The 13426-nt window shown below is 35.4% G+C and overlaps 1 protein-coding gene across 1 annotated transcript in view; it reads left to right on the top strand.

The window, feature by feature from the left end:
- The window catches only part of BAZ2B (bromodomain adjacent to zinc finger domain 2B), a 117324-nt gene extending 106597 nt beyond the window's left edge, over positions 1 to 10727 (top strand). Inside the window, exons 28-36 of the mRNA XM_082314673.1 lie at positions 311 to 587; positions 779 to 934; positions 1397 to 1557; positions 2465 to 2775; positions 3162 to 3297; positions 4956 to 5102; positions 7766 to 8025; positions 8799 to 8942; positions 10241 to 10727. Of these exons, the coding sequence (XP_082170799.1) occupies positions 311 to 587; positions 779 to 934; positions 1397 to 1557; positions 2465 to 2775; positions 3162 to 3297; positions 4956 to 5102; positions 7766 to 8025; positions 8799 to 8942; positions 10241 to 10394 (1746 nt within the window). The 3' untranslated portion in view covers positions 10395 to 10727. The remainder of the gene's footprint in view (positions 1 to 310; positions 588 to 778; positions 935 to 1396; positions 1558 to 2464; positions 2776 to 3161; positions 3298 to 4955; positions 5103 to 7765; positions 8026 to 8798; positions 8943 to 10240) is intronic.
- Positions 10728 to 13426: the final 2699 nt, after the last annotated feature.

The following is a 13426-nucleotide window of genomic DNA, read 5'->3' as shown; positions in this document are numbered from 1 at the left end:
GCTTTTAGGAGGTTGGCCACTTTTCATTAAATGAAAAGCAGATGAATAAATAAAAACTAGTTTTCAGAAATGTGACACACCGCACCCTCCCTTTAAAAGCTATTATTTTTTAAGCATTAACAAGGCCCTAATAAGGTGTATAACACACTGGTGTTACGTTAGTTTTTCTTAAACTAATCAAAGTACTGAGTAAAGGCCTCTCTTATGTTTTGATTATTGTTTGACAAATAGCATCCTAATCATAATTTAGGTTTCTTGGTAATAATTAATGATGGTAGTAGTGATTGCGTTAACAATATATTCTGTGTAGCAGATGAAGACTGGACTACCTATAATGGGACTTCAGTTTTGTGGATGGCCTACGGGAGTTCTTACTTCAAATGTTCCATTTTCATCTCCTTTACCTGCTCTTGGATCAGGGTTGGGATTATCAGAAGTGAATGGTAACTCATTCTTGGCATCTAGTGTTCCCGCAAGTAAAAGCGAATCACCAGCACTACAGACCGAAAAAATAGCTTCTACCCCTTCTACAGCAGTTGAAGTAGCCAAGCCAGTAGATTATCCTAACCCAAAACCTATACCAGAAGGTAAGTATAATACATCAATAAGATGGAACTATGTGAAGGATAATTTCTGTGGTGCCACTATGATGTTAGAAATTTTTATTTTTTTTTTAATAATTTGCCTATTGAATTTGGCTGGATGATTTCCCTAATCTGATTGTGTGTGATCACATTAAAAATGCCTGCAAAGTGTTTATATGCTTGTCTTGATTTAGAAATGCAGTATGGGTGGTGGAGGATTACTGATCCGGAGGACCTAAAGTCTTTGCTTAAGGTGCTGCATCTCAGGGGAATAAGAGAAAAGGCCTTACAAAAGCAAATACAGAAACACATGGATTATATCACTCTGGCCTGCATCAAAAATAAGGATGGTATGTAATTGATATTTGTTACGCATGGTGTTGGGGCACAAGGCGACTGGCATAGAGCTCTTTGAGATGTGTTTAGATACAGAGTTAGAGTAGTGGCTGGAGAAAAAAGGTAAAGGTCTCATTGTCTGTAGTTGCCTTTTCACCAGCCTCGTTCTGGAAAGTTACAGGATTAGAGAAATCCCGTTTAATTTAAATTGCTCTAGTGGCATAAGAGTTGGTAACCTTTTTAAGCTCTTTCCATCTCTGTAACACTCTAGCTCAGCCTCTTCTTCCCCTTCTTGCCTTTAAATTGCAAGTTTGGAAACCTACAGAATTTGTTTTCCATATTGGGTATCTTAAGAGTAGTACACTTTTACAACAGTTCTTCAACATTTGACTGGAGTGACAGGTATATCAGCTTGAATTTACTCAGAGAAGTTATAATACTAATTAACATAATAAAAATGTGATTCTCAAATACAGTTGCAATTATTGATATCAATGAAAATGAAGATAACCAGGTAACTCAAGATGTTGTGGAAAACTGGTCAGTAGAAGAACAAGCAATGGAGGTGGATCTTGCTATTCTTCAGCAGGTGGAAGATCTAGAGAGGAGAGTTGCATCAGCTAGTTTACAAGTTAAGGTAAAACCAACTTTTAGTAAAATGTCTCTTTGAAATAAGTGGTAAGAATTTAAAGTAGATAGTAGCAGTCCTTATGCTGTTGGTAAGTGCTTTCTTATTCCATCTCTTAATTGTCTGCAAATAAAACAAATCCACTTCAGCACTATCATGGATATTTATGTTTGAAACATTTTATTGCAGTTAAATCTTCAGCTGAAGATGCTCAGAATGGCAGTTCCTGGAGAGTGTTCTCGTACAGTGTGCAGTTCCCTGCACATTTTGTTAACCTTCTATGAATGCAAAGATTTTAATGCATATAGACTGCTTAATTATAGTGGCTTCTGCCATAGTTATGCCTGGTTTGGATGATTGTTGCTGTTAATGCTTTCAGAAAAGCCTACAAGTACATCATAATACTTTGCTTGAGTATTGTAGAATCATGGAGAATATGTGATGGTTGTCAGTGTGAAAGAGTTAAGAATTCACTTGCTGTCATTGCAATTTGGAGTTTTTCCAAGGTGGGTGTAAGGATGTCAAATTGCATATGTTTGGTTGTAGTACAGGTGTAGTATTTGAGATCTAGTTTGTTGTAGGGGTGGATGTTATTTCTGTGTGACCAATTGATACTGTCTCCTGAGCCTGTTGGACAGACAGACCTATTCTGATGTTTTGACCAATAGAACAGGATACTTCAAAAGGAGACAAGAACGCAGACTGTTGCAGAAAGTCTGGTAATGCTTGTATTTTTTGATTAATTGTTTTAGTTCTCTGGATATTTGGAAACTGTCTCTACAGATGGATTACAAGTAACCAAGATCTACTGGAAACAGCGCTTCAGTTACTTAGTTTGATTCCATAACACAGTTCCTCTGTTTACACACTAAGTTAACAGCAACCAATAAATGCACAAACCTTTCTATTAACATAGGGTTGGCTGTGTCCTGAACCTGCATCAGAGAGAGACGACTTGGTATATCGTGAACATAAGTCAATTACTAGATTGCACAAGAAGCACGATGGAGATTGTGCTGGAGGCGGAGAAGGCAATACCAGCTCTCTAGAGCGGAAGAGTGACAACCCTCTAGATATAGCTGTAACCAGGCTTGCTGACTTGGAGCGGAACATAGAGCGAAGGTATCTGAAGAGCCCCTTAAGTACCACCATTCAGATCAAACTGGATAATGTGGGCACAGTTACTGTCCCTGCTCCTGCACCATCCATTAGTGGTGATGGTGACGGGTAGGTTATTGAGATTAACTTGAAAAATTATTGTGCTTCTTTGCTAATTGGAGCCTATTTTCTTATTGCCTGTTATCTATGTACTTTCTTGTATGTCTGTGATCCATATGGATCATGTTATTCTGCATGGTGCTTTGTAAAGATATTTTTTGTTATGTTTGTTGATAATCTTGCAAAGTTATCTTACATTTAACTGGTTGTGACTAAGCTTTGAGGCACGTAGCCACAGTCTGTGCACTACATGAAATTTAGTTGCTTAAACCTTATACTTATTGGCTGTGTACGTTTTGTCATTGCTTGGCTTTCAATGTGATAATGATTGTTCCGCGTTTGAACATAAGCACACACGGATGTGACCTACTTAATTTCTCTGTATTTCAATGCAGAACTGAAGAGGATATTGCTCCAGGGCTAAGGGTATGGAGAAGGGCATTGTCAGAAGCGCGCAGTGCTGCACAGGTAGCTCTGTGCATTCAGCAGTTACAGAAATCAATAGCATGGGAAAAATCTATTATGAAAGTTGTAAGTGTTTTTAATTTAAAAAACAATATTTTAACTAAACTATTTTTGCTATATCCTGTTTTCCCACTTCAGGCATTTTAAGATACCATGGTTAATAATGCATTTCTTATTACCGCGTGTAAAACTTAATACAGTTAAACTGTACATTGTGCACAGATAAATATAAGCCTAATGGAAAAGATTGTCCCTTTCTTACCAAATTCAGTATCCTGAATTTTCTAAGATAAAAAGCCCCTGTTGCTTTAAGATGGTAATTACTCTTTGTTTTCAACATTTTGGTAAAAAAGAGTCATTTCTGGCTCCATCTGATTGAAGATAATCTATCTGATGGAATATTTCTGATCTCATCCGTGACATAAGCTTTATGGAAATTCAACATCACATATCCCAACTAAGGACTTCATTTTTCAGAAAGCTGAGATGCTCCAAATGTGTGGCTTCTTTGCATGCACACTTCTCACAACTGAACATAAGAATCGGGCAAGTGTGTGAGCAAATAGGCTGAAGTACGTGTTTCCTTGTACACTTAACAAGTAGCTCTGCATTAACTGCATATACAAAGAAGGCATGCAAAAAATGCATGTGTCAAAATTTGCATGGACCTTTGCACCTCAAATTTCTGAAAACAGAACTGTTACTACAGCAATAGTGATTATGATGTGATTAAGTATGGCCAGAGCTATGTAGTGGGTGGCAAAAGTGATTCTTCCATTAGTGTTTTTTTCCCTAACTTTTTAATTTCTGCCAGTCCTATACAGATTCTAGTAACATCTGGACAATTAAAGGATGATTTAAATAAAAACTCTAGTATAAGGATGTACTTTTGAGTTTATATAGCTGTAAGTTTAAAGCTGTATCTTTAGAGCAAAAAGTTCATGAATTTAGTAGGAGCACCTGAAAAGGCATTTGAATATTTCAAGGTGTAGTAATTTATTATCCAGAAAAAATGTATAGTATCATTCTCAATTTGATTGAAATGTTCTATGCATTTCATTGTACATTAAACGTAAGTCTTTGGTGAAAACGTGGAGATCTTTAAGTTCCTGAAAAAGAAGTCCAGATATAGAAGAGTATCAAAATCACACCATGTGTGTAAGAAAATTGACAATACATGAGATATTTTTAAGTTAGTGTGAATTTTAGGAAGTACTAGGATCATTTGTTTTGCCTTACTGAATTTGTTTAGGGTGGCCTTTGGATAAGATCCTTACTGATTATTATTTGAAAACGCTGTTGTAAAATATGAATTATTTTTATGAAATAGCAACTTCTATATGCGGTATGGGCATAAATGAAGAGAAGATTCCTGAGATAGTATGTGTGGGCCAAGTGATTTTGATGGGTATAAGATACCTTTACTTCTCATGGACATTAATGAAATATATAAAGTATTCACAGTTTTGTGTGCTGTGGGACACCTATCTTATAATGAATTGCTTTTCAAATGTGTTCCCAAATGTAGCCTTTAGATTAGTTCCTCACATACTGCATATATTCTTTTACAAATGTGATCATTAGTAGACTCTGATTGTGGTAAAATGAAAGGACAATAATTTTGAGAATGAATTTGTGTGTTTGGAGGGGAAGGGTAATTTAGGTACCATTCCTGTGTTTCAAATTTTAAAAATTTAATTAAAGCCATTTTTTATGTATTATAGTACTGCCAAATTTGTCGAAAGGGAGATAATGAGGAACTGCTGCTCCTTTGTGATGGTTGTGATAAAGGCTGTCATACCTACTGCCACAGACCCAAGATCACTACCATACCAGATGGTGACTGGTTTTGTCCTGCCTGCATAGCAAAGGTAATACTAACCATAAAGGTGAAGTGACTTATAGTGACTTTTTTATAGATAGTAGAGTTATGGGTCTACCAGTGTTTTTTTTCAATGAAAATAATGGTATGTATGTTTTATGTTGGGCTGCCATTAAATGAGGTTAATAGTTTTATTTAACTTGGATTTTTGTTGCATAAAGGCTACAGTTTTATTTGGCTTAAACTGTATATTTTTTAATGTAAGTAGGTACAGAATTTTCTTGCTGATTCAATACCATAGTTTTATATTTCTCTTCCAGAATTTTTTCAGTTTTTGTCTTTTCAAGCTTCATCGTTAAGTGTTGACAGAGCAATGTCTTAGAGTCCATTTGAAAAGAAAAATCAGAGAAAATACTTAGTAAATATTTTTTGTCATTTTTATACAGCATACTTTAGTTTTACTTTCTTGATACACAGTACATTTGAGAGAGAGGCTATGTATATTTTCTGTGTGAGGTTTGGGGTTTTTTTTCTCCTCCCAAGAAAATAGTCTAAATAAAACTTCAGGATAGTTCTAGTCAAATGACCAAATTAGCGGTTAGTATTGTTTAAAAGTCCACAATTTTCCCATCCCTAGTTAGTCCTAAAATTAAATGAATTTTTTGCTAAACTTGTTAGTTATGCTTTCTACCCTCACCCGTGAATACTGTAACTGAAGAAGTAGCTTTACAGTAAATACTCAATTTTGTATTTTCTCTGGGTATTGTCAATGTGATCCTTTTTTTCTGTGCATCTTTCACAAAGTACTAAGGAAGACAAATTGTTTTTTAAACCATTATGTGCAACAGAAGTAATAAAACCAGGTTACTATTGAGAATTGATTGTGTAGTACTTTATAAGGGGTTAACTGATGCTGTAACTTTTTCTGTCATTATCATAGTTATATTACAACTTACCTTGTTATAAAGATAGAAATTACCCTGTCATGCTATAACTTATCCCGTCATTTCTCTTGATATTCCCCCCCACCCCCAATAACTACTAGGTTTAGTATAATAGAAAAATGGCTTTTTCTCACATTTTTTTTTCCCCGTCCCAAATTTGGCTGAAAGCTGGATATTTAAAGGTGTCAGAAATTTAAGGTAAAATTCCAGCAGAACTTTAAAACATGTTGAATATTGATTCAGAATTCTGCAAAACATGGAAACAGTTTTTTTGAAGACTAGGTATAAGGTATGCCATCCTAATGTATATCAACTTCATTTTTTTTTTCTTGTCTAAAACAACAAAAACATCAACATCTGCCATTCCCACCTACTTAGAATTAATATTCACAGAATGTCTCAAAATCAGGCCTTAGGTGATGACAGCTGATATGTTCTCATTGCCTTACGTTGTGGTTTTGGCTGAAAAAAATCAACAAAAATGGCTGAAAATCAACATTCGTCTTAAATTGCCATGTGAAGTGATGTACTTGATTGCTTTTCTATCCTTGGACCAAGAACATCATCATGATACAGAGTAGTGTTAAGAGAGTACCATTATTCTTTCTTGTGTTCTGTGTTAAGCAAAAGGAATTCCATATACAACATATGTTTTTCCACATTCGTGCATTCATTCATTGTCTGATTTGTACAAACTGACTACATTTTTCACCATGGTAGTTACAGTCAGTGCTAAATGCTTAAGAAAGTTCTTTATAACATTCATGAAATAAAGGAATTGTGTAGTTATGGCTTCTAGTAGGTAGCAAAAATCTGCATATTCTTAACTCTGAAAAAGTATATTATAAAAATACATGTTTAGACAACTTTAAAACCAAATAGTATTTTGATACGAGAGTATAAAATGTAAATGTTACAGTTCAAAAATTTTTCAAATGGTCTAAAGTCATCTTAGTAACACAGGCAGAGTTTAGTATTTTTGATGCTGGATCTCTTTCTTCATAAAAATTATTTTCTATCTTTTTATTCTTTGATTGTCAGTGAGTCTTTTCAATGGCATCGTGTGCTTCACTTGGCATTCCGCAAAGTTTCCATTCTAATGATCAGAATGATGACTTAAAATACTGTGCCGAGTTATGATGCTGCAATACCCATAATAACTTACTTTTTTCATCTTAAATGTACCCCTTAGTTTCATCTTACTGTGTCTAAATAGTTCTGTATTAAACAATGTTCCTTTTTTCCCACTTGGTAGCATTCTTGTATTGTCATACTCCTTTTATGTTCTCCTGTAGTTGTCTTGTAGCCAAACTATCTGTATCTTTCATATCTGGCTTTTAATCTTTAAATTAGTCGATCCCGTCCCTGACTTTTTAAAAACACTTCTCTGGTTTTTCATGTCTTGCAAATAATATGGTTGCTTGAAAATGAATATACCATTTCAGCTGTGGTTATATCAGTCTTTTAGGAATAGACAAATATTTGTCTAAAACTATGCCAGCCTGGTTTGTTAGGAGGTACTGTTTTACCAATCTGAAGGTCAGGTGCTTTGATATTGTCACAAGTTGAGAACCTAAATCAGTAGTAACAGGAATTTCTACAGCTTTACTTGCCTTCAGAGAAGAGCAAAAAGTGAATAATCTCTGATATTAAATATTTCAATTGTTTTGGTGCTTCTGTTTGTCTTATCTTCATTGCTGTCTATCAATAATAACAGAGGTTTCTGTAATTTCTTGGTTATTGCTTATTTCAGTTCTCTCTGTTGTAGGCAAGTGGTCAAACTCTAAAAATAAAAAAACTTCAAATCAAAGGGAAAAAAAGTAATGAACAAAAGAGAAGCAGGAAATTAGCAGGAGATACAGAAGATGAAGACTCTGCAACTACAAGCACCTCCTTAAAAAGAGGAAAAACAGACCCTAAAAAAAGAAAAATGGATGAAAATGTTTCTGTAAGCCAGTTAAAGCAAGAAAGTTTCACTGCTATTAAGAAACATAAAAGAGATGACTCCAAGGACCTGGCTATATGCAGGTAAACTGACAAATTCTAAACTTGGTAAGTGTTGTTGAAAGGAGGAGTGCCTGATTCTTCTTATCTGTGTTCTGGGGAACAAGAACCCTATTCTTTGTCACGTATCCCGTAGAGGTTGTGATAATTGAGTGTATATATAAAGGACTTAATGTGTGCTTGCTGGGAGTAACTGCTGTATTTGGTAATGAAGCCCCAGAGGAAAGTACCTGATGTTAGAATGTGGCCTGTGAGATCTGCTCCTACCTGCCCTTCCAGGAGTGGGAAGGAGGAACCCTGACAGCAGTGGTACTGACAGCTCCCTCAAGTGCAGCACAGGTGATTAACCGCTGCGTCCAGAAGGCGTTGCGTTACAGAGGAGGAGACCGGAATAGGAATGCATCTTCTTTCGTAGTATTGTTGGTCAGTCAAAAGTGACAGTTTTGGAAAGCCAGTATTAGCACCTGTTTTACTGGTTTGCAAATGGTGTACATTGAGGTTTGAAGTATTGAACTTGCAGGGCCGTGTTTTTCTTTTAGAATGTTGATCACTAGAATTTCATCTTTTGTAGGTTGCCTGGAGAGATCTTAATGCTATTTTAGATACTCAGTTAAGATGTTGTCTTTATCGACATTGTTCTCAGCCTTGCACATGGCACAGAATAAAGTGCTCTCCCTTTATAAAGGGAATAGGTTGGCAGTATATGATTAATTTATGGAACAGTGAAAAACCTCTGTGAATATATGAACAGCTTAAAAATATTGATTTAAAACCTTATTTTATTTTATTTTATTCAGCATGATTCTCTCAGAATTGGAAACTCATGAAGATGCCTGGCCTTTCTTACTTCCTGTAAACTTGAAACTTGTTCCTGGTTATAAGAAAGTTATTAAAAAACCTATGGACTTTTCCACCATTAGAGACAAGCTAAGTAGTGGACAGTAAGTAAACCTATTGTAAATTTTACTTTACATTTTAAAAGTATTTAAACATTGAAATACAGTACATTTTTTAAAATTAGTTAAACTGTTTCGATCTGCCTGCTCTGGCACCTTTGTGATTACTTTTACAATCAAAATAAAAGTTCTTAACTGTATACTTTTGTCTTTGCCATATGTAAGTGAAATAGCACGTCAGGTGGGAGAACCTGTGGAACTGACTGAAAAACAATAAAGCTGCCAGGTCAAACGCACAAAATCAATCAACAGGAAAAACTTTTTTTCCCTCATCTTTTCTCATTGAGACATCTTTCTTACTGTTGTTACATGTAAGCAAGAACCAGCTGTGTGGGCTTGAAGCTAATGGAGGCCCTGTAAATAACATGGCTGTGGAGTGGGTTGGTACCCTGTTGTGGGAAGCCAGGTAACATTCCAGTAATGGTGGTTAACCATTTTGTAATCCTGGAATTAGACTGCACAACTTCTTAAAAAAGAAAAAGACACTACGTTCCTCTGTTCTCCTTCCCTCCTTGTTACATCCCTGTGCTCTAATGGTTTACCACCACCAAAGAAAATTTTGTCATCCATAAAGATTGACCCTCTTCAGTGCCTGTCAGCTCCACACAAAGCAAGTTTCCTAGGATAACACAAGGGGCTTTTTAACTTCTTCAAGCTTTTTCTTCCTTGAATATGAGATTTAAATGCTCCACACGTGCTCATTGGTATCAGTAGACTTGTAAATTTTACTGCCTTTCTTTTTAATAATTCCCATGAATATTGAAACACTATTTGGGCCATCTATGTTCAGGATAACAAAAAGAATAACAATGTTACAGGATTGGCTTGGGCAGCCTTTGTTTGTACCTGATTGTTCCTCTTTTAGGTAAATGCAGCTGTACTCAACACTTACTTTGAACGGACTTAAGCCCAAGAATAGATGAATAAATGGAAAATAGTCACAGCATTTTAACTAGAAAGCTATTGAAGGGAAGGGGGAAGTTAATTTAAAAAAAAGTTTGTTTTCCAGTACAGGCTTGAAATTCTGCCTTACAGAGTTTTTGAGGAAAATAGCAAATACAATACGAGAGAGTATTTCGTTCCACTGATGTTCATTTTCTTGTTAATATTTAAATTAGAATTTAAAAATTAAAAGTATAATTAACACGTAGAGCATTCATTGAATATTCTGTGGCTGGTTGTAAATTCACTGATGTTAAGGTAGTTCTTTCTCATGTAGTTGAAGTGTTTTTCCCCTTTGATTCTCTATGTTCCAAAAATCATTCACCTTTTTCTTCTTTCAGGTACCCTAATCTTGAAGCATTTTCGCTAGATGTCAGGCTTGTTTTTGACAACTGTGAAACCTTTAATGAAGATGATTCTGACATAGGCAGGGCTGGCCACAACATGAGGAAGTATTTTGAAAAAAAATGGACAGAGGTTTTCAAAGTGAGCTGAAGTTACCAGAACTCTTTTTTCTTTTTTTTTTCTTTTCTTTTTTTTTTTTTTTTTCCATTAAATGAGGACTGATAAGACCAGCAATGTGAACTGTATTTACATGAAAGTGCAAGGCACATGCATAACTAATGACTGGTTTCTTCCTTTGAAATATCACAGAATTGTGATACTAGTTCTAAAGGCTTCACTCCTACAGCAACCATGGCCCCTTGGTTATTGGTTTGTGTGTTTTAACAAACTAATTTAGGTAGAACAGGGAAGCACACCCAAAGAATTTCAAAGAAAGGGGTGTTATAGTGCAATAGCAATTTAAAATATATCAAAACGCACTGAATATTCAACCACCAGAGCTCTACTCGGGGAAATGGTTCTCTTTTCCCTTTCAATAAATATCTATTTTTCTTTTTTTTACTTTGTAGTTTATTTTTTAGTGAATGTATTTAATTTTATGAATTATTTATGATTATACAGCATTCAGAATCTTCGTTTTCTGTGAAAAGGAAGAATTAGAAAATTGCTTTAAATCTTGAAAATACAACAAGGAATGTTTTAAAATATAAAACAAAGCCAAGTAAAACTGTTTACACTGATGTGCTGTAAAAGCACTAAAAATTAAACTTTACTGTAGAGTTACAAGTACATTTATATATATGTTGCTGCATCACTTGTGTAGTTAAATTGTATTTCAAGACAGTGAAGAAAAATTGAGACATGTATATACTGTTCATTATTGTTTATATTAAGTCTTGTTTTAAATATGTATGATGTGTACATATTGTTTGCAGACATTATTGTTTATGCCTTAGGAGGATGGTAGCATTTTATTTTAGTCTTAAGGTAATTATAGCTATATGGCTTGTACAGTAATTATCCTCTACCAACACTGTGGAGTCTCCTTAATCTTGGTAGTGCCTGCCTTTAAAACAGGGTGTAGGGGATATTAGTTTTCCATTTTTCTATTTTGTTATATAATTTCAAGCCACCACGGCCTCAAATTCAAGTATAATCATTTGTATCCATGTGGAATAAAATTGTGATGATTTCCTACGCACACAGTATTTTTTCATAGAAACATTTCCCTCCATTTGCCTTGCCACAGAAATAACAAAAAAGACATTTGTAACCACTGTGTTTTATCTACTGTGTGTTGTGGTGGCCTGTTGGGGCAGATAGATCAGAATTTTTTTTGTACTAATGTAAGAGTACTTGAAGTTTTATTTAAAAAAGATGTTGTGGAAAGGTAGCATTCTTTTTCTTTTCCTTTTTTAGGAGTGTTATTTTTCACTAGTATGTGTGGCACGGATACAATAAAAGACTGTTTTGCAAACCGGATTTTCTTGGCGATTTTAATACTTCAGGTCCTGTGTATACAGGAACTTTTTTAATAGTATCTTGGGAGTCTTGCATTTAACATTCAGTCCTTATTATGATACATCTAATTCTCCTGGCCTTTTAATGGTAATTCAGAAAGAAGGAATTGCCAAGCAGTCAGCATGCAGTTCAACCGCCTGTTTGAATGAGCGTTAATAACGTTAGGTGTAACCATCAGGCTGCCTAGTCTTTGACCTGTTTCTGCCAGTCCTGTTTACTGTCGTTACAGTGTGAATGCACATGATAATGTAAATACATGCCACACATAATGTTTCTTAAGACTGTCCATGCAAGGTTTCGTCCTTTTTTTGGTCTGTAGAAGGGCATGAGTCATAATCCTTGCTCTGACTGAAGAAAATAGAGGAATTACAAATTAATATTGTGGAACCCCAATAACTATAGCTCCCTCACCAAGTAATGTTTTGGGGTTGGGGGGGGTGGGGGTGGGCGAGGGAAGGTGGTGGTGTTTGCTTTTAAACTAGGCCTCCCATGTTTGAGTCTTAAAGCCTTGTTCTGTATACTCCCTTGCCATTATACTTCTTGTCTCTGCTGAGAAAGAACAGTCAGTGCCTGGTTTTTAATAAAATTTTTGTTTCTGTTGTCCTCCCCAGAACATCTTGTTCAATAATATTTTTCTTTTCCAGAGTCCTTTTAGAATAATTTGAGTTACCTAGAATAAAAAAAATCACATTTGGATGTCAGGCAGTCTTTCATTTTAACATTAGTGCCACCACTGACTGCTTCACACCTTTCTGAAGACTTCAATAAAAAGGTTTGCTGACATGTTCCACAGATGGGAAGATTACATCAGTGTTTTTGAACATATGATGGTAGGCTTGTAAGAGTGTTGTAAGTATGCTTAGATTATTGGGAAAACTATTTCTTTGATGCAAAACAATTGTTTTTTTCCTCAGATTCTGTACCGGTTAATGCTTTATCTGCCATACTAGATCTAATACTAGTTTTCTGAGGAGTCAGAACAACATTACTAGCTACACTACACGCATAGCTGCATTTTTTCAGCTTGTATCCTAATGCAGCCGAAGAGCTGGGAAAGTTAAGGTGCTAACAGCTACTGTAGCTATGACAGTGAGACAAGCATCACCTCTCTGGACAACTTTACCAATGTATTGCTTTGGCCTCTAGCAGCCAGTGTCTTCGTTACTATTTCAGTAAAATTAACTTCACAGGAATTACTATATTTGAATGGCAAGCTTGAATCGTACACATGCCATTATATATCTCCATAGAAGCAGGGAAGCATATAAGCATATCTCCATAGAGCAGGGATTTAGCGACTAGAAAAATGTACTTAACTTCTCTTCTTTGCTAACTTTCTCTCCTGTTCATGTTTCTGTCTGTTTTCTTAAAGGACAAGTTTTCCAGTGTGCTCTCTTCCTTTCTGAACGAAGTATGCTGGTCTTAGAGAATTTATTCACAAGCTTTCAAACTCTCCATTTTAAAGTACCGTTAATGGTGCTCAGTGAAGAGTGTTCTGGTTGTGAGCGTGGGTTCTCTGTTGTCTCTTGGTATCTCTTTGAAAAAAAATGGATGATATAAAAGCAGGTGAAAGTCAGAAGTTGTAGTTGTCTTGGACAAAATATCTATCTTTAAAAAGAGGTCTAAAGCTTCTTCTTTAATCTTTTTATGATTTCTGTAGT

Source organism: Platalea leucorodia (genome assembly GCF_965183815.1).
Source record: "Platalea leucorodia genome assembly, chromosome: 5".
NCBI classification, from domain to species: domain Eukaryota; kingdom Metazoa; phylum Chordata; class Aves; order Pelecaniformes; family Threskiornithidae; genus Platalea; species Platalea leucorodia.
The sequence above is the reverse complement of the archived record's forward strand: the minus strand, read 5'-3'. Positions and strand labels throughout refer to the sequence as shown.